The 24,891-nt window shown below is 40.7% G+C and overlaps 2 protein-coding genes across 4 annotated transcripts in view; both read right to left on the bottom strand.

Annotated features, from left to right (window-relative positions):
- Positions 1 to 24,891, bottom strand: part of TXNRD1 (thioredoxin reductase 1) — a 61,906-nt gene that overhangs the window by 26,262 nt on the left and 10,753 nt on the right. For 2 of the 3 annotated variants that reach the window (XM_028121618.2, XM_028121617.2), the window contains exons 3-8: positions 15,131 to 15,253; positions 14,548 to 14,620; positions 12,459 to 12,578; positions 5,450 to 5,592; positions 4,973 to 5,088; positions 3,415 to 3,640 (exon numbers count right to left, since the gene is read on the bottom strand). In XM_028121618.2, the coding sequence (XP_027977419.2) occupies positions 3,415 to 3,640; positions 4,973 to 5,088; positions 5,450 to 5,592; positions 12,459 to 12,578; positions 14,548 to 14,620; positions 15,131 to 15,217 (765 nt within the window). In that variant the 5' untranslated portion in view covers positions 15,218 to 15,253. Of the gene's footprint in view, positions 1 to 3,414; positions 3,641 to 4,972; positions 5,089 to 5,449; positions 5,593 to 12,458; positions 12,579 to 14,547; positions 14,621 to 15,130; positions 15,254 to 16,796; positions 17,994 to 24,891 lie in introns of those variants that run through there. The other variant, XM_028121616.2, reaches the window with a different exon arrangement.
- EID3 (EP300 interacting inhibitor of differentiation 3) lies at positions 22,880 to 24,369 on the bottom strand. Its single transcript, XM_028121619.2, has one exon. It carries the CDS (start codon positions 24,277 to 24,279, stop codon positions 23,167 to 23,169), a length of 1,113 nt encoding a protein of 370 aa, XP_027977420.1. The 5' UTR covers positions 24,280 to 24,369; the 3' UTR covers positions 22,880 to 23,166.

The following is a 24,891-nucleotide window of genomic DNA, read 5'->3' as shown; positions in this document are numbered from 1 at the left end:
ATATTAAGACATTATAAAGGAATGGTCAATTAATCTTCAACAAAGGAGGCAAGAATATGCAATGGGAAAGACAGTCTCTTCAATAAATGGTGTTGGGAAAAACTATAGCTACATGCAAAAAAAAAAAAAAATGAAAGTGGCCCACTTGCTCACACAATACACAAAAATAAACTCAAAATGGATTAAAGACCTAAATGTGAGACCTGAAACCATAAAAACCCAAGAAGAGAACACAGGCAGTAACTTCTCCGACATCGGCCCTAACAAATTTTTCTAGATACATCTCCTGAGGCAAGGGGAAAAAAAGCAAAAATGAACTACTGGGACTACATCAAAATAAAAAGCTCTTGCACAACGAAGGAAACAATCAACAAAACTAAAAGACAACCTACTGAATGGGAGAAGACATATACAAATGACATATCTAATAAAGGGTTAGTATCCAAAATATATAAAGAATTTCTCAAAAAAAAAAAATTTATACACTCAACACCAAAAAAACAAATAATCCAACTAAAAAATGGGCAAAAGTAGGGCACCTGAGTAGCTCAGTCAGTTAAGTGTCTTGACTCTTGATCTCAGACCAGGTCATGATCTCAAGAGTCATGAATTCAAGCCCCACGGAGCCTGCTTAAAAAAAAAATGAGCAGAAGACATGACAGACATTTCTCCAAAGAAGGCATCCAGATGGCCAACAGACACATGAAAAGATGATCAACAACACTCATCCTCAGGGAAATGCAAATCAAAACCACACACCATGAGCAGGGAATCCCTGGGTGGCTTAATCAATTAAGCATCTGCCTTCAGCTCAGGTCATGATCCCAGGGTCTGGGATCCAGCCCCATTATCAGGCTCCCTACTCCATGGGGAGTCTGCTTCTCCCACCCCCTCTGCCCCCCAGCACCCACTCTTGCTCTCTCTCAAATAAACACATAAAATCTTAAACCCACAATGAGATATTACTTCACACCTGTCAGAATAGCTAAAATCAAAAACATAAGAAACAACAAATGTTGGCAAGGATATGGAGAAATAGGAACCCTCGTGCACTGTTGGTGGGAACGCAAACTGGTGCAGCCACTGTGGAAGACAATATGGAGGTTCCTTAAAAAATTAAAAGTAGAGGGGTGCCTGGATGACTCGGACAGTCTGCCTCTTGATTTCGGCTCAGGTCATGATCTCAGGGTCCCAGGATAGAGCCCCCTGATGCGCTCTGCACTCTTCGCAAGTCTGCTTATCCCTCTCCCTCCTCTCTGCCTCTCCCCCGCAATCCCCACTCATGTGTACACACTCTCTCTAGAATAAATAAAATCTTTTTAAAAAAAATTAAAACTGGGCGCCTGGGTGGCTCAGTTGGTTAAGCGACTGCCTTCGGCTCAGGTCATGATCCTGGAGTCCTGGGATCGAGTCCCGCATCGGGCTCCCCGCTCGGCGGGGAGTCTGCTTCTCCCTCTGACCCTCTTCCCTCTCATGCTCTCTATCTCTCATTCTCTCTCTCAAATAAATAAATAAAATCTTTAAAAAAAAAAAAATTAAAACTGGAACTACCCTATGATCCAGTAATTGCACTACCAGGTATTTACCCAAAGAATATGAAAACATTAATTTGAAAGGATACATGCACCCCTATGTTTATTGCAGCATTATCTACAATAGCCAAATTATGGAAGGAGGCCAAGTGTCCATCAGTAGATGAATAAAGATGTGATTTATACAAACAATGGAATATTACTCAGCCATAAAAAAGAATGAAATCTTGTCATTTGCAACATGGATGGAGCTAGAGAAAATACAACGCTACACAAAATAAGTCAGTCAGAGAAAGACAAAGAATGTAAGGTTTCACTCATGTGGAATTTAAGAGACAAAACAAACGAATAAAAGAAAAAAGAGAGACAAACCAAACCAACAGACTCTTAACTATAAGAAGAAACAGATGGTTCAGAGGACAGGTGAGTGGGGGGATGGGTAAAATAGGTGATGGGGATTAAGGAGGGCACTTATCATGATGAGCACTGGGTGACACATAGCATTGCTGAATCACTATATTGCACACCCGAAACTAATATAACACTCCATGTTAACTACACTGGAATTTTAAAAAAGACATTATAGTAAGAGGTTACTCTTCTATCAGAACAACGTGTACGTACAGCTGTTGTTTTCTAATCATGGTCCTAGTGCAAACATAGCATATCTACCTCCACTCCCTAAAAAACAACTCCAGTAATCAAGTACTGATTACTTCCAGGACATCTGCTACTTAATCCTCACTACAATATTGGGAGATAGGTTCATTTAAGATTTACTCTGTGCCAGGTCTGTTCCAAATACTTTCTAAGTGTCAGCTAATGCAATCTTCATAGGAACTCTGAGACGGGTGCTATTATCATCCTGATTTTACAGAAGAAACAAGCTCAGAGAGGTTAAGTAATTCCTCCAAAGTCATATAGTGAGAAAATGCCAGAACAGTATTGAAAGCAAGTCATGATCATCCCAATGCTCAAACTCTACCCATCTACATTAAGAGATCCCTAACATGGTCCCACAAAGAACCTAAGTTAAGCCACTGAACAAACTTCACAGCTAAAATTCCTTAATTTGTGTTAACACAACAGTCTCATCCTTACCTGCTCGAAAGGAAATTTATCTATTAGTCTGAGATACAAGAAGTGATTGATTTTGTCACTTTTATATATCAAAATATGTGTAAATTGGCATATTTCAAAAGAAGATTAAAGAAGCAAAAAAGGCCAGCCCATGTAACAAAATTAGATAATCGTTCTCAGAGAAGCCAGAATAATACTGTGCATCTGCTGACTACACAGTATACCAAGGGCAAATATCTTATGAAAAAAATTTAAAAACCAGCCCAGTCTTGAACTCTTATTTAAATCACTGGTGTGTATCGAGAACAAAGGATAACAGACCAAAGATTATAAAGTAAAGGGATGCCTGAAGGAAAGCATTAAACAAAAGAGAACCAAAGAAAGTTGAGAAGAGACTAAAGACATTATTAATCTGCAGCTGAGAACAAAGCTGTTTAGGTGGTAGCAGGTACAAGTTCATATACCAGTGTCACAGACGAGGCACCGCAGCATTCCTAATGGTTTATAATGCCGAAAGAAAGCTCCCATCGCCCACCCCAAAACGCTCTCTCCTGCCATTTAAAGGTCAGTATAGGGCACCTGGGTGGCTCAGTTGGTTGAGTGACTGCCTTCAGCTCAGGTCATGATCCTGGAGTCCTGGGATCAGGTCCCACATCAGGCTCCCTGCTCGGCTGGGGCATCTGCTTCTCCCTCTGACCCTCCCCCTTCTCGTGCTCTCTCTCTCTCTCAAATAAATAAATAAAGATCTTTAAAAAATAAAGTTAAGTATAAAAGCAACAAACCTACGAGCAACTCCACTTACTTTTATTGGTATAAACTGTTTTATAAACTTGACACCATGTTCTTCCATATGTTCACCAATTTTGTTGGCCATGTCCTGGTCAAATCCTCTAAGGAGAATGGATCGTACCATAACAGTAACATCTAAGCCAATGCCAGCAAGAAATCCAGCACATTCAAGGGCAACATAGGATGCTCCAACCACCAGCGTCTTACCCGGGCAATAAGGTAAGGAGAAAAGATCATCACTGAAAAGAAATTTTAAAAAATAAAATAAAATAAAAAAAGAAGAAAAGAAAGAAATTGAAAATGTTCATATGTGAGTAATGACTAAATCAAAGCAAAATTTTTGGTTTCTCAAGAACAATACACTTTTAAGATTAAAAACATTCAATTAGCTACACACATAATATATGAGAAGTGTTTACAAGGCCTTAGACACTGTCCCTCTCTTGCCACTCAGTTGCTTTGGGAGTAGCTCAAGCTGCCCAGGGCCAAACACAGCAAACCACCTAACTCATGGTCAAACAAAATAATTCTGAACTGTTTGGAGTAATTCTCCCCTAATGTGTCTAATATCGTATATTCACAAACCCAAACCCCCACCCCTCATATCACCACCACTCAGTTCTTTCCAAGGTGGAAAATCTGTGTTACTTCTTTTTATCTGGAACACCAATTATCAAGAATGGGGAGAAAAGGAGAAAACTTCCAACATAACTGTTTTCTAAAATAAAAACCAACTATAAAAAGGAAAACCTGACAAAATCTTTTAGTCAACTGAAGAATATACAAGACATGAGAGAGATCAGAAAAGCATTGTTAGGAAATGAGTTTTTTTTTAAATATGAGAAAGGAAGCTATCCAAGACAACAAAGAGAACTGTTGCCATCTGAGCTGCCCCTATATGAGGCACAAAGGAAAAAAATCGTATCTCCTCCCCCAAAAAAGGGCCTAAAAGGAATAACTTAGAACACAATCAGCACAATCAGAAACCTCTGGGCAAAAAGCATCCAAGAGCACATATTTTTCAACAACCTCTCTTAATGTCGTCATAATGTGAAATTCCTTATTTTATTCCTAATGTGAATTGTTATGTCACCGTATGATCACCAGATGGGCAAAAATAAATCACACAGCCAAACCTTGTTTGACTCATTTCAGAAGGCCAACCTACACTGACATTGTGACCATGTGAACAGCAAGGAGGAGGGACTAGGGTTTAATAAATCTACATGGCCCGCCATTCTGTCATTGTTTTAGCATCTGCATGAATATCCATCTGGTTTTAAATATTATACATTTCTAATATACACTCACACATATGTACATTCCAAACATAAATCTATATGTCAGCAGTGATGTTAACTGGGTGGTAAGATGACCAATGTTTAGTCTTGAATTCTTGCATAAAATAATTTTTCCCTTCTCTTTTTTCCCAAGTCCCTGTCCCTTTGGGCAAAAATGTGGCAAAACACTAGGATGTTCTAGGAATGGACTGAATGTGTTTGAAGAAAAAAAAACCTGAAAAGCATAAATCTACAATGGGTTTCTCTTTTCTCCCTGCAACACTCCCTTACCTGCTGATGCAGTACTCTCTGTCACCAGGGATGCCCAAGTAACGTGGCCTCTCACCAGTAGCAATGAGAAATCTCTCTGCTGAATAAATTTTTTCTTTGCCTTTGTTATTTGTTGCCTACAAAGAAACCAATGTCAACTTTAAATAACTTATTATTCATTAGATAGTTAACAAAGGCCATTCACATTATCCAATTTGATCTTCATAAAAATTTGGTAATACATAAAGATGTGAAGGCTGAGTAGTTAATAGACTTGGTCAAAATCATAAATCTGGTAAGTGGCAGAGCCGAGAGTCAAATCCAGGTAACCTGGCCCCAAATCCAGTATGCTCACACTACCACCCCACAAGAGAAAGTCCCGTAAGATGTGACTGCAAAATCGCCAAACTGGACAGTTTGGGTCACCATGGCTTTTCCTTCTACTAAGATAATCACTTTCTCTTTTCCTCCCCTACCCCCAACCAATCACACAATTACCTTAATCCTATGAGGACCCACAAACTGCCCAAATGCATTCTCATAGGTGACTTTCTTCTCCCGCAGAGCTACCCGGTAGCCCCAGTTCAGAGAACCAATGTGGTTCTGTACGGCTTCTGTCATTTTATTCCAGTCATGTTTAACTGCACAAGAAGAGAAGACGAAATGTTTTTAGCTTTTCAACTGCCAGGCAAAGATCATTTCTCAGTACTATTCGCATGGAATACAAAGAGCAGAGCTTTTAGTCTGAAAGAGCAGGGTCCTTCATTTTAAGCATATAAACAACTTTTTCATGCTCAAATATTCTTTCCTTTTTAGAAGACTATCAGACAATTCATCATGCAAGGCTTTCTGACAATTCTTTAAAATAACTAGGCACAAACTTTTTTTCTTTTTTAGAAATGAACGAGAATTTTACTTTGATTGTAAATACTGATTGCTGGAATAATAAGGTGTGGTAAAGCCTAAGATCTTGTATTTTTAACAATCCCCAAGGGATCCTGATGTAGCCAGGTCTGGAGTGAGTGAGCTGGTAACAGAGTCTAGACCAGAGGCCGGCGAACAAAGGCCAACTAAGGCCCCACAGCCAAATGTAGCCCATCACCTTTTTAAAAAGTTTATATACCCACGATCACTTATTCACATGTATCATCTAGGGCTTCTTTTGTGCCACAATGGCAGAGCTGAGTAGTTGTGACAGGGATCATTGGGCCTGTGAAGCCTAAAATATTTACTATCTGGCCTTGTATTACATTCAAAGTTTGCTGACCCTTGATCTAGACAGAGTATTTTAAGACTGTCTCACTGACTCCCAAATCCCCAACTCACCAAAGAGAGGAAGATTTTTTTTAATTCTATCATAAAATGAATCCTTTGGGGGGCACCTGGGTGGTTCAGTCAGTTAGGCATCCGACTCATGATTTCGGCTCAGGCCATGGTCTCAGGGTCATGAGATCCAGCCCTGGGTCGGGCCCCACACTCAGTGGGGAGTCTGCTCTGGATTCTCTCTCTCCCTCTCCCTCTGCCCCTCCCTGTGCATGCACACTCTTTATCCTTCTCTAAAATAAATCAATTAAAAAAAAAAAAAACGAATCCTTTGAGCCAGGCACTAATATATTAAATTTCAATGGATAAAAATCAATCATTCATTCATTAATGACTTATCAATGACTAGAAAAAAAATAGAGGACACAGATAAAATATACTCTCGTGACAGGACAAAGGCAGGTCCTAGAAAGCTGTGGTTTGGAAAGAAGGAAAAGAGAATCAACATATACTGAAAGATCTGTCGGCTGAATCTTAGATTCAGGGTCAATAAGTTGCTTGGCCACATAAGAAGTGGTGAGCCAAGTCTAGCCACCCAACGGCCAGCCTCTAGAACTGAAAATGACAACACAAAAATTGGTCTGTGGCCTCCCAGAGAATAGATCGCCGATATTCAGTTCACAGAATCATAAAATGTTAGACTTTGAGAGATCAATGAAAACAGAGTGACTGCAGAAGCCACTGTGGTTGCAATGCTGAGAGGGTGATTTGCTGGGGGGCGGGGCTGGGGAGCGCGAAGGGAGCCCTGCCAACCCGCCCATTTGGCCTCAGTCTAGCAAAAGAAAAGAAAGGATTCACTCCTGCTTTCTTCCCCAGGAATGGAATACAATAGTGTAACTCACCCCCCCCCCATGCTAATCATCTAGCTGTAACAATTCCCAACATTTTGCCAATCTCATTTCATATACCCCCTTTTTCACTAGAGTATTTAAGATTTTATTTTATTGGGGGGAGAGAGAGAGAGAGAGAATGCACATGAGCGAGGGGAGGGGCAGAAAGAGAGGGAGAAGGAGAAGCAGACTCCCGGCTGAGCACAGAGCCTGACATGGAGCTGGATCCCCGGACCCTGAGATCATCACCTGAGCCAAAGTCAGACCAACTGAGCCACCCAGGTACCCCTTTACTAGAATTATTTTAAGCAAATCCCAAACATTTTATTGGTGATGTGTTTGGCTGTTACAGTGATTTAGGAATGACCAAAGGCCAGCGATGTTAAATATCCTTTACTATAGTTTCTTACAATTAGGAAGTGTCCAGCCCAACATACCAATAACGCCCCCGGGGAGAAATAATGAACTAGACCACAGGGAGGATTGATTCACTTCGGAAATTTCACAATTATAGAACTATTAAGTGGATTATACTCTGCTAATCCATCAGGAGATACTATATTCTAAATAAGACAGAGTTGAGATTAAATAATAGCACCAAAAAATTCAATTATTTCAAAATTCAAGTTCGACAATTAGACCTATCCCAGCCTTAATTCTGTTAAAGCTTTCCTTTGCAGCCATCAGGCCCCACCTGATTTTCAAATTCCTCAAACCCCTTTTCTACCAAAGTTCCTTCTTCACCCTCTGGTATAGAGGGCAGTCACCCCCGCCCCCAATCTCTAGTGTGATTATGCTCAGGCAGAAGGAACTCAAAAATTCTAGCCCACCAGTTTGGGATTCAGCATCTGGGAACTCTAGCTACTCCTATGGTCCTGATCTTGCATTTCATTCTGAGAATTAAGCTTCTGTCTTGTAAAATCCAAATTCCTACTTTATGTACTACTGGTGGTAAATGGATCCTTGCTGGACTCTGGATGGTAACATATCTGGAACCCTAGTTCTCTAGGGCTGTGCTGCCTTCTGATAATGCCCCAAATCCACCACTTCCTTGAATTCCCAAACACTACCTGGATAGTGCACATCCCCACTCAGCCCACCTGCCGATACAGTTCCAGCATTTCTCATAGGTCTCCAGATTCAGCCGGCTCAGTCTGCCAGTTATAATCCAATGTTAAGCTTCTGCAATATAGATTCTAGCTGAGCAGGCAAGATGTGTAATTCACCTGTGTGTGACATTAATGCCCACCACAGCAGCTGGATCTTAAAGCCAACTGTCTGTTGCTCCTGCTCTGCCCCTATCCTACTACAGAAAGCCAGGCCACACTCTTAAATTTGACAAGAGTAATCAGACTAACTGAACTTTGTGGTATCTTTAACATCTTCAGCGCACCTACTTATTCGAACTTCAGAACACCTGAAGAGGTACAAATTACTTCCAGTATATACACAGGGAGATCAAGGATGGATGACCTACCCAAGGCCACACACTAATTCAGTGGCAGACACAGATACACTATATATGAAACAACAGGAGTGTGTAGGAAGAATTAATCCTGTAAATCCTCAATGATCTTGCTTTCTTTGTAATGATAGAGGGATCATAAAACTTCTCAAATAAAGGGCAGATCACAGCTGAGTCCTAGATGTGTCACTCTGCCAGTCACAGATTCAGCTCTGCTGCCTGGTCCAGCTCCCTCTCCTCCTTCCACGCCTAGAGCTATCTACAGTGTCAGAGAAGAAAACCTTCCCAGAACACTGGAGCACTGTTACACTGTTACTTGGTCAAGGACATGAGATTAGCTGTGTTTCTATTTAAAAAATGCAAAATTAAGCCTTCATGCTTTATCTGTGGGAACAGGGATCAGCAGCCTCTAGGGGTTTCTCATTTGAAAAATACATTGCCAAGTTTCTTTCTCGCTCTAAGACCTAATGACATAAAGTAACATCTGTCTAAATCCACTGTACTCCTCACTACAACCATTTTAAAAGGAGGGAGGTGGTGACTGCTCCCTCAGTGGTGGGTCCTGACAGGCACGGCAGACCTGGGTCTCTGCTAGGCCACAGCTAGCTTCAGAAGTCCCAAGGCTCAATGAGAAGAACGGAAGATAACACAGTAAACAAACCACAAGGTTTCCATTTAGGAAGAGTGAAGGGATTTAAATACAGGGCACAACTCTCATCAAAGATTGTTGCTCCCAGCATATACAAGAGGAGGAAGGTATAAAAATAGAAAATTATATATTTCTAACATTACAACCTGGAAAGGGGGAAGAAGCACAAGAGTAAAACTGTTAATTTAGTTGAATAAATAATTTCTTTAAAGACAGACTTTGATTTGGTCCAAGTCTTAAAATCCCATTAAAATTCAGGGAGCTGGGGTGCCTGGGTGGCTCAGTCATTAAGCGTCTGCCTTCGGCTCAGGTCATGATCCCAGGGTCCTGGGATCGAGCCCCGCATCGGGCTCCCTGCTCCACGGGGAGCCTGCTTCTCCCTCTCCCACTGCCCCTGCCTGTGTTCCCTCTCTCCCTGTCACTCTCTCTGTCAAATAAATAAATAAAATCTTTAAATAAATAAATAAATAGATAAATTTCAGGGAGTTTTTACTGGTTTTAATGTATAGATCTGGACTATGCCAGTAGTGGCTCTTTATTACCTCAGCGGCTATACATTTATTAGTTCTCTGTTATAAAATTTAGAAATAAATTCAACATAAATAAGCATAGCTACTGTTTATTGTTACCTGACAGCTACAGAGATATTCTTCTGCTGGAAAGATCTGTCAATTCACCAAATTCTATTTCACCACCCACTTGATTACTGAATTTATTAGAATTATACTTAGTTGGCCCTGTTAATAAAATTTCACATTCAGCAGAAGTCTGTACTTAACTTTTTAAGATTCTAAAGACCCACTATATATACTTCTACATTTCTAACTAAATTAAGCAATTCTGTTCCTGTGACTTTATTTTTCATAAGAGTGGATAGCTTAAAGCTAACAGCAATTAGTACAACATACCAATTTGAGTACTAGATCCCTATATGAATAAATAAAAATTGCGTGACTGAGTTATATAGCTCCCAGCACTGTTATTTACCTAGATTTAAGAGACAGACACATTAGGTATAGATGACAGCATATGGAAATTATAAAGCTACATAAATCAAAATTTGCTTGGAACAACCTTACTTTTTCCAACGAACTCTAGACTTTTTCAGGTGAATATTCTTGTTACATGTCCTCTTTAAGAGGGAACTAACTTGGTTCAAACATACGAACTTCCTATATCTGTAAATGTTTTTCTACACCCCATTAAACAAAGAACCAAGTGCTTGGCAGAGTCTACTCCAATTTATTGAAACTGTGAATGGAAGAATTAAAAGCAGCAAGTCCAGAGGAAGACACAAAAACGATATGATGAGTAGTGGCTATCTGAGCCGCTGCCGTACTTAATCCTCATGACATGCAGTGAACGGCAAAGTCAGAAGTTGTGCCAGGTCTGACTATTACATTAACCTACATTTTAATGTGTCAGGAGGGCTGGGGTGAAGGAAGTTCTTAACCCAAGGGACCCAGAATACCAGCAAAGACTGTGTGCCCACTTAACTCACGTTACCAATTTTACCTCTGGGCTCCCAGGGTATGTGGTCTGCACATCAATGATATTAGTGCATCAGTGATTAGCGGAATCTGTGTACCTATACCATTTGTGTTACTCATCTCTGTATTTCCCCAGCACAGACTCAACTGCAAATAGTGGGCACTCAACAGCGATATTCTATAACCTTATCAGAATTTCTAAAATGTCTACTAAGAAGTCTAATAAATTAACTGAAGGGAGACCTCTTGTTAACCAGGTACATTAAAAGCAGGCTTCCAGGAAGGGAAAGAGTGTATGAATGGCAGACTCAGTGAGGAGACTTTCAGACACAGAAGGAAACAATAACTTGGGTAGGGGGACAGAGGTGGGCCTAGGGGCAGACTATCGGTAGATTATGTGTTAAATTCATATTCCATAGGTCAAAAGGGTCACCTCGACTGCCCTTTCTGTTGACAAGAGAAAAGGATATGAGGCATGGCACCTCAGAAGTAAACAAGGAAACTCTTAGTACCAGCCTCAGGCCCCGAAGGTCATGGACAGAGAATAGCTTTGTAAGGATCTGAGGAAAGAGAGGTGACCCCAGCATAAGAACACTTTTAAAGTAATTGATTTTCTAAGACTACAGACTTGGGGAAAAAAGTACTGTTGATTTCAAACAGGATGTAAAAGCATCAAACAGAGGAAGCAGGACTAATTTGAGTAGGGGCAAAATGTTTCAAAGCATGTATTTATGCCTTATTTTAATATTTAATAAACTATTAATTAAAACTCAGAAAAAACTACAAAATAAAATACCCTGGCAAATGCCCCATACCCTGTAGATCTCAAAACTATTATCAGGGAGCATCTGGGTGGCTCGGTTGGTTGAGCATCTGCCTTCGGCTCAGGTCATGATCTCCAGGTCCTGAGATGGAGCCCCATGTTGGGCTCCCAGCTCAGTGGGGAGCCTGCTTCTCCCTCTCCCTCTGCCTCTCTCTCTGCTTGTACTCTCTCTCTCTCGAAGGAATAAATAAAATCTTTAAGAACAACAACAAAAAACTAATATCACATAAGACTGGAGTTTCCCTCTTCAAAGACATGGTGACCTATGTCGTTAATTAACTATGCAGCCGTGCCAACCTCATTTTTTTCTTCTACCAGATAATGTAATCTACTTTCCAAAGGCAGCAATTTCTCTTCAACTTTCCTAGGGTTGCTAGGGTACTCTAGATATTTTACCCAACAAAGACTAACCACCTCTTTCTCAACAAATAAGCAGTCCCCCCACCCCCAAAATATCAGCTCATGAAACATTTCTTTGGAGAGAGAAAAATAAAACAGCTTCAAAGGAGAGCAAATGTAACTTACACTCTTTATGAAACTCTATATATAAGAATTTATTTGAAGGGCACTTGGCTGGCTCAGTCGGTAGAGTGTGCGACTCTCGATCTTGGGGTCATGAGTTTGAGCCCCACAGTGGGCACAGAGATTACTTAAAAATAATAATAACAACAATAATAATAAAGAATTTATCTAAAAAATTCTGGTTTTCTATCATAGAAAGGCACTCCAAGCACAGTATCTGTTCTTACTACAACAGCTATGCAGCTACCTGACACAGAATAACTACAGTAATTTTATACATAAAAACTGTCAGCAGTAAAAACCCCCAGGTCAATTTCTAGTCCCATAAAAATGGATGGTGCTTTGCAAGCTCATAGCTCAAATCCCTCAAAAGCACAAACGGAAGAGCGGCTTCTCCCACCATACCCGTCTCCTCGGTGTTCCAACCATAGTTGCGAGAGTCTTGTAGGGCTTGTCCTAACAAAGCCGCTTGGTGCATCAGTTTTTTAGGTATGCAACCCACATTCACACATGTTCCTCCAAGACCTGCAACAACATTGAGAGATAAATTTACATCCAGCTTCACAATCCTTTAAAGAAAACGGTCAATAATTATTACTGTGCTACGGAAGATCATAATCTAATGTAGCCAATACTGTTTTTACAAGTTTATTCTAAGACTCGTGGCATTTCTAAGCTCAGAGAGCCTTATGTATCAAACAGTGACACATCCTAAAATATAAGAAAAATGAGATTACCACAATTTCCACACACTGCAAAGATTCAAAATTAACTGCTGGTAAGATGCCAGAAATTGAAATTTTACTTTGTGTACAATCCTACACGCGCCACCACATCTATGAAAAGAACTAAATGGTAACAGGGTTGTTAAGCTGGCCATGGTTGGACTGTAATGGGTCTAGAACTACATATAAAATCTGGTATATATGAACTTTTTTTTTTTTTTTTTTTTTTAAAGAAGGTGGTCGGGACGTCTGGGTGGCTCAGTCAGTTAAGCATCTGCCTTCAGCTCAGGTCATGATCTCAGGGTGCTGGGATCGAGTCCCACATCGGGCTCCCTGCTCAGCAGGGAGCCTGCTTCTCCCTCTGCCTGCCGCTCCCCCTGCTCGTGCTCGCTCTCTCTCTGACAAATAAATTAAAAATCTTAAAAAAAAAAAGAAGGTGGTCTACAGCTTTCGTGGATTCTCACGAAAGGATTCATGACCAAAACAAACAAACAAAAGGTTTAGAATCTCTGAGCTTAAAGAACATGGTGATAGACTGTCTCCATTAAAACAAAATGTAGGCAAGCAGGGAGGGAGACAAAATGGCTTAAGAGTGCAGGACGGCAGTGGACTTCACATAAGCCCTCTGAAGAGAATGCTTCCAGACTGCGACTATGGAGTATAAGCTCCACAGGCCAGAGCGGCTATGCCCAGCACAAGAATAGTGACTGATACCTAATAAATATTTGCTGAATGGATCAATTAGAAATTCTGACACTCTCTTATCCAGAGTTCCTGCTTCTTGCTTCCTAATTAGAGTAGCTAAGTTATCTTGATAAGATTTACATATCACATCAATCCCCTTCTCAAAGACTTCCTACTATGCTTTAGTAAGATCCAATTCCTCATCTTGACCTACCAGGTCCTGTACAGACTGACACCTGCCTTCCTCTCCGTTCTTAGCTCCAGCTCATACCATCCGTGCTACAACCATATAGGACTCCTACCTGCCTCAGGGCCTTTGTATGTTCTATTCTGTGAGAGAAACTGAGAAAAGTCCCCTGGAAGGTTCTTCCTCAGCTTTTGGCATAGTTGGTTCATTCTTATTCTTCTGGCCTCATCTAAAGGACACCTTTTCAGAGGCCTTCTCTGATAATCTTCTCAAAGTTAAACTCGTTCTTCTACCCAGTTCCTCTCTATTCTACCATATAATTATTTTTAGTATCACTTATCATAATTCATAAAGTTCTTGCTTATCTTGGTCTCCCCACTAGCATATAAACTGCACAAGGGCAGTTTAGACTTCATGTCTACCGAGTCCACTGCTATATTCTCCAATGCCCTTACTCATAATAAGTGATAATTTAATTAATATTTGTGGAATAAATGAATAAGGAACATTTAATTCACCAAGACTCAGAAGCAGCATGGGCTATTCATTAAGATATCTAATTCCAGTTCTTGATGAATGTAGGAACTGGTTTTAAAACAGAAATCCACAGATAAAGTATTTAAACTTTCAGTTATTGAGCCCCTAAATTTAAAAGATAACTCAAATATTTAGCTTTAAATCATCATAACAGCTGTGGATAAAGTTTTGCATTATCTTGACTGCCAAAAAACCCTAAATTTTCAACATTTAACTGGAGTCCATTTTAACAGCCCAAAGTGAAAAAGGTAGATTTTTTTTTAATTTTTAAATTTTTAATTGGGTTTTAGGAGCCATTTAAGCCAATGCCAGGGAAAAACCTGCTCTTACAAATTCACTTCTAAAATACTTTAAAGCTTACCCCATCTAGTTCCATGAGGGGTTGGAGTGACAAAATCCAGGACCATTACCTTCTTGTCATATCTGGCTGCCTCCTGGAAAATAAAAGTATTAAAATCAATTGGAAAGGTAAACATGACAGACTAGAAATGGGCTTTTAAAACTCCAAGCTATTCTTATTAAGCTACAGAAGCTATAGAAGTACTTTCATCAAGAAGATAGAGTTCAGGGGCGCCTGGGTGGCTCAGTCATTAAGCATCTGCCTTCGGCTCAGGTCATGATCCCAGGGTCCTGGGATGGAGCCCTGCATCGGGCTCCCTGCTCGGCGGGGGGCCTGCTTCTCCCTCTCCCACTCCCCCTGCTTGTGTTCCCTCTCTGTCTCTCTCTGTCAAATAAATAAAAAATAAAAAAAAAAAATCTTAAAAAAAGATAGAGTTCAACTTGGAAAAATGATTTATAAAATAGTTCCTTTATAAACATGTCCTGCCCAAGTTAATGTGCAAAATGGCACAAGAGTGGCTCAAACAAATTCCAGGGAGAACCAGAAGTCTGTCAGCAATGTGACTATTCTAGCCATCACCCAGATAACACACAGGGAGCCTTGCCTTGGCGGCTGCCAGTCCTCCTGAGCCCCCTCCAATGATGATGAGGTCATAGTCGTAGGCCTCAGGGAGATCCTCAGAGCCATTCATTTTTAGTAGCTTTTGAAGTCTGCCCTCCTGATAAGCCTAAAGAAAAACAATGGAAGGGGAAATAACGTCACTTAAAAACAGCAATGTCTGAAAAGTTTTGTGAGGAAACCTTTCTTTAAAGAAAAGCAAAAGGAATTTTCAAAGGAAAAATATTAATTTATATTACAGCACCCAAGTAGAAAATGTGTAACCCCCCTTTCAAGCGGTGAGCAACGATCTGCTTTTGTTAGGACTGTTCGAATTCCTTTTCACTTGATGGAGAGCTAATGCTGAGATGTTCCTGCAAACTTCTACATACGTTAGGGAGTGACATTCCAAAAAGATCAACCTTGTCCTAAATCAAGTATTATCATCAGTCCTTTTTTCCTAGAATTATTACACCAGGATTCAAACTAGGTTTTTAAAACACTTGTACTGTATGTTTTTACTAAAACTGTCAATTCCAGGGAAGCCTGGGTAGCTCCGTCGGTTAAGTGTCTGCCTTTGGCTCAGGTCATGATCCAAGGGTCCTGGCGTCAAGCCCACTGGGCTCCTTGGAGCCTGCTTCTCCCTCTGCCTGCCACTCCCACTGCTTGTGCACCCACGCTTGTGCTCTCTCTCTGACAAATAAATACATAAAATCTTAAAAAAAACCAACTATCAATATGAGTCGGCAGCATCTTTATTTTCTATTGTCAAAGGTACTACAATGAGGGGCGCCTGGGTGGCTCAGTCAGTTAAGCATCTGCCTTTGGCTCAGGTCATGATCCCAGGGTCCTGGGATGGAGCCCTGCATCAGGCTCCCTACTCCGCAGGAAACCTGCTTCTCCCTCTCCCACTCCCCCTGCTTGTGTTCTCTCACTGTGTCTCTGTCAAAAAAAAAAAAAAAAAAAAGTACCACAATAAGCAGGCTAAGGTCTCCCGTTAAGACAGGGACCTGGTAAATAGCAACTCAAGCAGATTAGCCAAATAAGACTTTTCTACATTACTTAGGTAAAAATTCAGAACAAAATCATGAACTGACATTTCGCTGCATGAAAAGTGTAAAAGTCCCTGATTTTCGAAGGCATTTTAAATAAGCAAAGAAAAAAAGGAGGATGGAGCAGGCTAAATAAATAAACATGACTCTGTAAAGCTTATTTCTTTTTTTTAAGAACACAGTTTTTTTAACGACATATATATTTTTAGTTTTTTAAGTAATCTCTCCATCCAACCTGGGGCTCAAACTCATGACCCCGAGATGCTCTACTGACTGAGCCAGCCGGGCACCCCTCAAGCTTACTTCTTTCATCTACCTATGCACGAGGCCTCCTGTAAGTTTTTAGGATTTAGTTTCCATGTACTTGACACATAACAAGCTTTATAATATGAATATTATAGACTTTTAATTTTAAAAACCATTTCATTCCACTAGCTTTTATACCCATTTCATGTTAGCTTGGAAAACTATATTGGTGATATATTTAATATTACCTTTTATTAAAACAAAAATCTGTGCTAATGGGAGATAATGGTTGGAAACATTGTGAACAGGCACTAAAAAAGTTTTTGTAACAATCCAATTTTAATCTCAAGAGTCAAAAAGAGCCCCCAAACTTACCAGCCCCAACTGTACATTTCCCTCCGGCCTACCATCAGCTGTAGAGGTTGGAAGGCAGTTAGAGTCAGTAGAGCAGGATGCCTGGGATGTGGAAGGGGGTGCAGTGGAGGAAGGTGAAGGAGGAGGCATGGCACTGTGGCTGGCCCTTGGCAGCGTGGCTGGTGCACATGACGGCTTGGGGACTGAAGGGAGAACACGTGGACACCAGCAACAGTGGGAACCAGACGGCATCACCCTGACCGTCTGTACGAAAGGTCTAATGTGAGAGGCTGGTAAACACAGCCAGTATTCACGAACTTGCATTATGGCAGAGGCTTCTCCTTCAACAGAAGGCACTGTGGGCGGGGGGGGGAACAATTTGGTAATAATAATAGCCATTCACTTATAAAGGATCAATATAAGCTTCAGATAACAAGCGTTACTCTCTAGTTGCTCTCAAAGAGCACAGGCTGACTTGCTGGCTTAAAAGGATTAACTAATAAATGCAACCAGATGTTCTTCTGGAAAAATAACATGACCATTTTTAATCTCAGCCTCAATTTTATCTGCAAGTACTTGACACAGACAGTGACAGAACACAGTCATTGGCTGCCTAAATGGAAACTACCCATTTCATAACCAATCCCCCAACCTATCTACAAAAGAAAGAAAATGCACTGTCATGCTGAAAAGCCACATACTCCCTCCACCAATGTGTAATCTGTTCTGTACTGAAATTCTGGATCACACCGGATGCTTACAGTTCAAACTGGAAGTCAAATTGTATCAACCAGTGTACACATTTTACAAAGAAAGCTGAGTGAGCCTGAACACTTAACTCTATAAAGTAAAATCGGTAAGACACAGGCAACTAAAGCATTCCACTGACCCCAGAACTAAACATGGTGTTTTAAAATTTTAATCCAACTTAAAACTGAAATTGCTGTCAATAAGGTCCAAGTTAAGTGGTTTCCCACCTGTAATACAAGATAGATAGTAAAAAACAGCTCCCCCAGGCAGGGTCAGGAAGGAGCATACAGATGGGTAAGGCGAGAAGGAGAAAAATGCCCCCTATTCTCCTCCAATTATGAGCACTAGAAATAGTGACCACCAACCATAGTAGCTGATAAAGAACAGGAGTTCTTAAACTTTTTAGCCTCAGGATCCCTTTAAAACCTTAAATTATTTAGGACCCCAAAGAGCTTTGGTTAATGTGAGGTTTATTTATCAATTTTAGTAAATTAGAAATTAAAACTAAGAAAGAAATTTTAATATTAAAATATTTTGTTATTAAAATATTAAATACCTTAAGTATTACTGTTAAACATAACTTATTAACAATAATCTTTTAATTAGTGGGAAGAGTGGCATTGTATCTTTGTAATTCTCTTTAATGTCTGTCTTAATAGAAGACCGCTGCTATCTTTTCTGCATTTCAGTCTATTACAACCTGTCTGGAAAATTCTATGGTAGACTTGCGAAAAAATTATAATGAAAAAGCATCTTAGTACTATGGAAATAATTCTGACTTCAAGGCCTTCCTCTTAGGGCCTCAGGAGGCCCCCAGAGGAATGCAGACCACACTTTGAGAACCACTGCTATAGGACTTAAGTGTAATTACACAACACCTCACACCTGCAGGTGTCTGCCAGCCTTACACACTGGATATTCTTCCATTTCTTCCATCTGCCTTTCAGGAACGCCTCTGCCCCACCCCACCCCTAGCGAAACACTGCTCCAGACTCACCTCTGAAAAGGCACAATACCAAAAATAATTCAAGTGTACGAGATTTCTTTAAAATTAGAATAATCTTTATGTTGCCCTCCCCCCTACAGGACTCCTATCTACTGAACACAGACATGCACTAGTTTTTACCATTATACATTAGCTCAGGTGTTGAACTGACCTGGGCCAAATAAAATACTTGCTCTACTGCTCTCTAAGCTAGGTGACATGAGCTAATCACCTAATCCTTAGGAGTCAGCTTTCTCATTTTGTAAAATGAAGTTAACCTACCGTTTTACTTCACCAACCTGCAGGGTTTGAGTGAAATAATGCCTATCAGCACAGTGGCCAGTAGGAAAAAATCTCTTTAGGTTACTAACTCTCCCCTTCCTAAAGAAGGGAACCTGTGTGGTCAGAAAGCTCCTGCAGAGTTCAACAGATTCCCCTGCACCTCCCTGCACCATACCTTACCTGAAATGCCCTCTTCCCATCAAATCCTGATACAGTACATAAACCATGATGTTAAATTATTTTTATTCAATGTACACAAACACATCCCTTCCAAAGCATTCCTTTAGGGCTGGGGGCCCGGGGGGTTCTTTTATCAACACTCTAAGACTCCAACACAATGCCCATTTCTTCCATTAGGTCTCCCCTAAAGTTCCCGAACATCCTCCTTTTGTTCCTTGCCACTCCATTAACACATTATCATATCCTTACACGAAGCAGGCAGAGGGAGACTTCACCACAGTAGTAAATGGGAAGACAGACTTAAGAAGTTGCACTGGCAGCTGTGATAATGGAGGAATATGGCCTCCAAAAACTGAACCAGGCAAGAAAACAGATTCTCCCCTCAGAGCCTCAGTAAAACCAGCCCTGCTGACACCTTGATTTTAGCCCAGAGAAACAAATCTGAGACTTTCAACCTCTAGAGCTGTAAGATAGTACATTTCTGTTGTTTTAAGCCACTAAAAGTTTGGCAATTTGTTAGGGCAACAAAAGGACACCAATACACACTCTGAAATATAAATTACACGAGAGATGGTCAATTTGCTGCCCACCACTTTTTCCCCGGTGCCTAGAGCAGTGTCTGGTACAGCAAGTACTCAAGCAATTGTTGAGTAAATTAAAAAGTGCCAATTCCAATCGCTTGCTAACGGAGACCCCCAAACAAAGGCAAAAGCATGAGGAAATCATATCCTGACTTAAAGTGCATGAACCATGACAGAGATGTCATCACTGAAGGAGATGGTAGCACAGAATTTCTGACCCTGAGAGTGAGGCACTAACATGCGCGCTCACGAGCCTGACGCTGTGCTGGATGCTTTATATATATGATCCCATTTGATCCTCACAACAGTCTTCCCAGCAAATGTCACTGCCATCTCATAAATGAGGTCCTTAGAGACGAAGAAATTTGCCCAATGTGTCAAGAATCGAACCCAGGATTAAATGATTACAAAGCTCTTGCTTTTCTCACAATACCAAACCTAGTAACTCACATTTCAAAGAAGAGTTGACCCTTGGAACATCACGGGTTTGAAACGCAGTCCACTTATACAAACTTTTTTTCAATAAATATGCTACTATAAATGTATTTTCTCTTATGATTTTTAAATTTTATTTATTGATTGAGAGAGTGCACTCGTAAGAGAGAACAGGGGACAGGCATAGGGAGAGGGAGAGAATCTCAAGCCAACTCAGCGCTGAGCGCATGCCTGACAAAGGGCTCAATCCCACAACCCTGAGATCATGACCTGAGCCAAAATCAAGAGTCAGACGCTTAACCAACCAAGCCACCCAGGCGCCCCATTCCTTATGATTTTAATATTTTTTCTCTAGCTTCCTTTATGGTAAGAATATAGTATATAATACATATACAAAATAGGTTTCAATTGACTCTTTATGTTCATGGTAAGGCTTCTGGTCAACAGCAGGCTATTACGTTTGGGGAGAGTCAAAAGTTATGCTGAATTTTTGACTGTGCAGCAGGAATGGTGTCCCTAACCCCCTGACTGTTCAAGAGTCAACTGTACTTGTCACATAGATTTTCTAATTTTATCCTTATTGTAAACCTAAGAGATGGGTATTATTCCCACTTAGCAAGTCAAAACCCAAAGGTTGACAGGTTCAATAACTTGCCCAAAGTCTCTAGGATGTTAGTAAGGATTTGATGCCAGGTGCTTTGATCAGAAAAGTGGTTCTGTTACACAATAAAGTTCTAGTTAAAAATTTTTCTGCAATATTCTTCTAAAATTCAGTTGATTTTATTGAACCTGTGAAATTTAAGCCACTCTCATTATATTACTAGGAAAACAGTAGATCTGCAGGTTGGCTCATAACCTATCTCTGTAATTATCTATTGGTCAATTCTTTTTTCTTCAAAGTAAGCAGTCACTTTAATTTCAAAGTGATGAGGCAACTGAGGTGTCACAATAACTAGTAAAAATACAGACAAGTGGTCATGATTTATATGTTAAAAGCTATAACTTTAGGGCGCCTGGCTGGTTCAGTCAAATGTCTGCCTTTGGCTCAGGTCATGATCCCAGGGTCCTGGGATTGAGTCACACCATCGGGCTCCCTGCTCAGTGGGAAATCTGCTTCTCCCTCCCCCTCTGCCCCTCCTCCCCACTCGTTCTCTCTCAAATAAATCTTTAAAAAAATTTTTAAAAAGCTACAACTTCAGGGAAGGCCCCCAAAACTACCATCCCCCTAAACCTGTACATGCTTTATTAATGTTTTTAGTCAAGTCTCCAATACTCTCAGTAAAGAGACAGGCACTTAACAGAGCCATCTGGTGATGACTAAAAAAGGGAGGCAGGATCCTGTTGCTACTAAGAAATTATTTTCCTCTAATGGCAAATCTCTGGAAAACTCAGGAACTTGATCAGGAAAGACAGGCTAAAGTGAGGATCAGCAAGACCAAATGATACTCCCATGACTGCTAAATAAATCAAAGGGTGGTAGACACCAGGAGGGTTAGCATTCCTTCACATGAAAATGGGGAAGGAATGGCTACTTCAGAAAACTGGACAACTTTCATGAGAAATTTCTATTTTGGCTAAAAACCTCAACTATTATTACTGAAGAAACTTCCCCACCACATACATTAAGATTACTCCTGTCAATCTTGACGTTATTTATTTAGTCCTTGGACTTCCCTTCCCTGTACCACACTAGACTTAGGAAGGAAGTTTATTGTTACTTCTATGCAAAACAGATACTTATCCATTTGCCAAATCATGCCTAATGCCAAAATCTACTACTACCAAAGATTAAGTTCCTATAGGGATCAAGAAAAGCAGCCTACAGGCACCTGGCTGGCTGCACAGTCAATAGAGCATGCAACTCTTGATCTCTGGGTCCTGAGTTTGAGCCCCACATAGGGCATGGAGCCTATTTAAAAAAGAAGAAGAAAGAAAAGCAGTTTATTTAGGCATGCTCTACACCTTCAAAACTGTTTTCTTAAAGACCCAAATTTTTGGCATAACCTCAAAATAAGGTTGTAATTTATAACCTTAAAACATCTACAAGCAACAAAAAGAAAAAAAAAAGCTTTTATGGTTAAGTAAAGAACATTCAGGTTAAGTTAATTATATATCTCAGTATAAAGAGAGATCATTTCCAGGCATTAAAAGCCCGAATAAGAAACACAAAATTGAACTGGGAATATTCAAGGCTGTTACATAATGAAACAACTACTGATTCTCAAGGTCACTCTGTGCACTAGCAGAAATTACAAAAGTGTTTGGATACTAGAGGCTAGAGAAGAAATCAACCAACTAGATAAAGACTATAACTGGTTTTGTGTTTGAAATAATCTGACAAAAGTATCTTCTACCTCCAGGATACTAACAGATAAGGTAATTCAGCTTTTGCCCAGTTTAACATTCAAATGGAAGTTTTCAAAAAAAAAAAAATCTCATGATTCTCTGGTGCCATAACTTCTCACAATTCCACGTATTTGGCCTCCATATTCCCCTGCCCAGAATCCCTTTCCTATCTTTGACCAAACCCTACTCAACCATTCAGCATGCACTTAATTGATGCCTCCCCTAACAAAAGTAGAACATCTCTACAGTAGATAAGTCTAATCACAGGAGAAATTATTTAGAATATGGATACCCACTCATTAATCTTATTTAGTCCTCCTTGCAATGAAGCCTGACATCTAAGTTTTTTTTACAGTATTAACACTGCTTATTCACTGCCCTACAGATAAAGTCTTTCTTGACCATTTTTTTCCCCCAATCTTCCCCCAACCTTGTCAGGAGCCCCATTTGTCAGGAGTCCCATATAGGTTCCCTGTAACAAAGAAAGCAATGCACTATCACAGAGCATCACAAAATTGATTTTTTGATAAATTATCAAATGCCTCTTATGAAATTCAGAGCTGATTTTTATTGATAAAGTCTCAAAGGGCATTCAAAAAAATCTTCCTGCGACATGCCAGTGAGTAATTTTTAATTACAGAAGATCGTGACCACCTTATAAACTACCAAAAAAAAAAAAATACACTGCACAGCAGAACAATTTCTGGTGTTTTTGAAAATACTTTTTCACTTTATATGAAATGCAATTATGTGCTTCTGCTTGATTTTACTCTCCATTTTGAGATACTTTGGAAAAGCCACAAAATGCATCCTATACTAAGAACAAAAATCCCTAGTATGAGTTTGTGATCATAGCCTCTGAAATTTCAAAAGTTGCCACAATATTTTTCCAGTCCTGTAAACTCAAAGATATAACTCCTTGTTTCCTGCCATGAGAACTGGGATCATTTCCCTCACCCACTTGGTTAATATTAATCGGCTCTAATATCGGCAGCCTGTCTTGGTCAAGCCTTATTCTCGCAAAACCATCCCTTACAATGAAAGAAACATAAAATATATTCTCCACAGTGCGAGAGAAAGAGTTTGGATCAATCACAAACTCAAAATAGGACATGGGAGTATCAGGATACTTTCGAAAGTAAGTTTGCAACAATCCCAAGATTCTTTCTACTTCTTTTTCTGTTGCTTCTTGATTATTACTCAGGTCCAACTTCCTCAGTTTTGTAGGCATATCCCCATTTTCTTCTGTTTTGTGAGCTTTTTTGTGGTGTTCAAGTCGGGGCTTTGGGGCAGGTTTGGATTTGAATGAACCAAAAATAAAGTGGAATGTTTCAGCTTGCAATATCCAGGATGTTGCTTCCTTCTGTACTGTCTCCCAGAAGAAAAGAGCTATATTATCATCACAGCCACTCAATTCATCATGTTCATCATCTTCCATCCAGTTTAGACCCACAAATATAAACAAAAAGTCACAAAACGCTACTTGATTAAAAAAGCTCATATCACAGTTTAGTTGCTTTGCTTTTTCTTTACCCAAATCAGAAGCCAAAACAAGAAACTGGGCATCGAGAGCTGCTTCTCTTGTTCGGCTCACTCCATCAAACAGGACATTGGCTTCTTCGAGAGCCTCGGTTAACGAGTCGCTCGCGGTGTTCACAATGTCATCACGGTTCTGCTGGACGTTATAGATGAGCTGCCGGTACTGCTTGCGGATTTTCCGGCATTTCTCCTTGTCATCCGCAAGCCCTAGGAGGTGGGGGTCTAGGTCGGCCTCCCCACAGCTGAGGTCGCCAGAGCAGCCATCTGCCCCCACCGCCACTTCCACTTTCATCGGTTCTTCCTCACCATCCGCCTGCTTCACAGAGTACGTACTAGCAGCGATGGTCCCCACTGGCTCCTCTCCTTTCTCTACGCCTCTCCCCAGGGAACCTTTCTCATCAGACATTTCGGCGACCCGCGCACTCGGCCAACACTCAGCTAACGGCCTTCGGAACGTTTCCGACAACAGCGGAAACTGAAGGGGTCCGTTGGAGCTGAGGATGTCCGCCCATGCGCGCTGGCGACGGCCCGGCGGCCCCGCCCCCCGCTCGCTCCGCCTCCCGGCGGCCCCGCCCCGCGGAGCCCAGACCCAGCGCATTCGCACCCACCTCCCTGCGGCGCACAGAATGCGCGCAATAATGGGCCCCCTCTCCATATTGGAATAATACCTGCTCAAGTGATAGCTATTATTTATTTTATTGCTATTATTTATTTTAGCAATTACTGACAGTGTCATCCGGCTTTCTAAGAAATACCTGGAAAATCTTATGCCAAAATTGGCGGGGGGGGGGGTTGCGCGCCAAAGGTCCTGCGCTTTAAAACATTTGCCATCACATACTGCTGTTAGGTCAACCTATGTTCTTCGTTCTTACTATGATTAAAAGGCAGGGTCTCTGGGGTTCTGTTTTTTTTGAAAACTAAATCTGGCTACGTTGTAAACTGCCCGTAAAGCCAAGCATCGCGAGTTGCAGAACGTCCACCACAAATAGATGGAATTCTCAGGGTTCATTTGCTAGGT

This window comes from Eumetopias jubatus, unplaced genomic scaffold (genome assembly GCF_037043125.1).
Source record: "Eumetopias jubatus isolate StellerSeaLion01/CBP00866 unplaced genomic scaffold, mEumJub1_p1.0 scaffold_8, whole genome shotgun sequence".
Lineage (NCBI taxonomy): Eukaryota > Metazoa > Chordata > Mammalia > Carnivora > Otariidae > Eumetopias > Eumetopias jubatus.
This window is presented reverse-complemented; position numbering and strand designations above follow the sequence as displayed.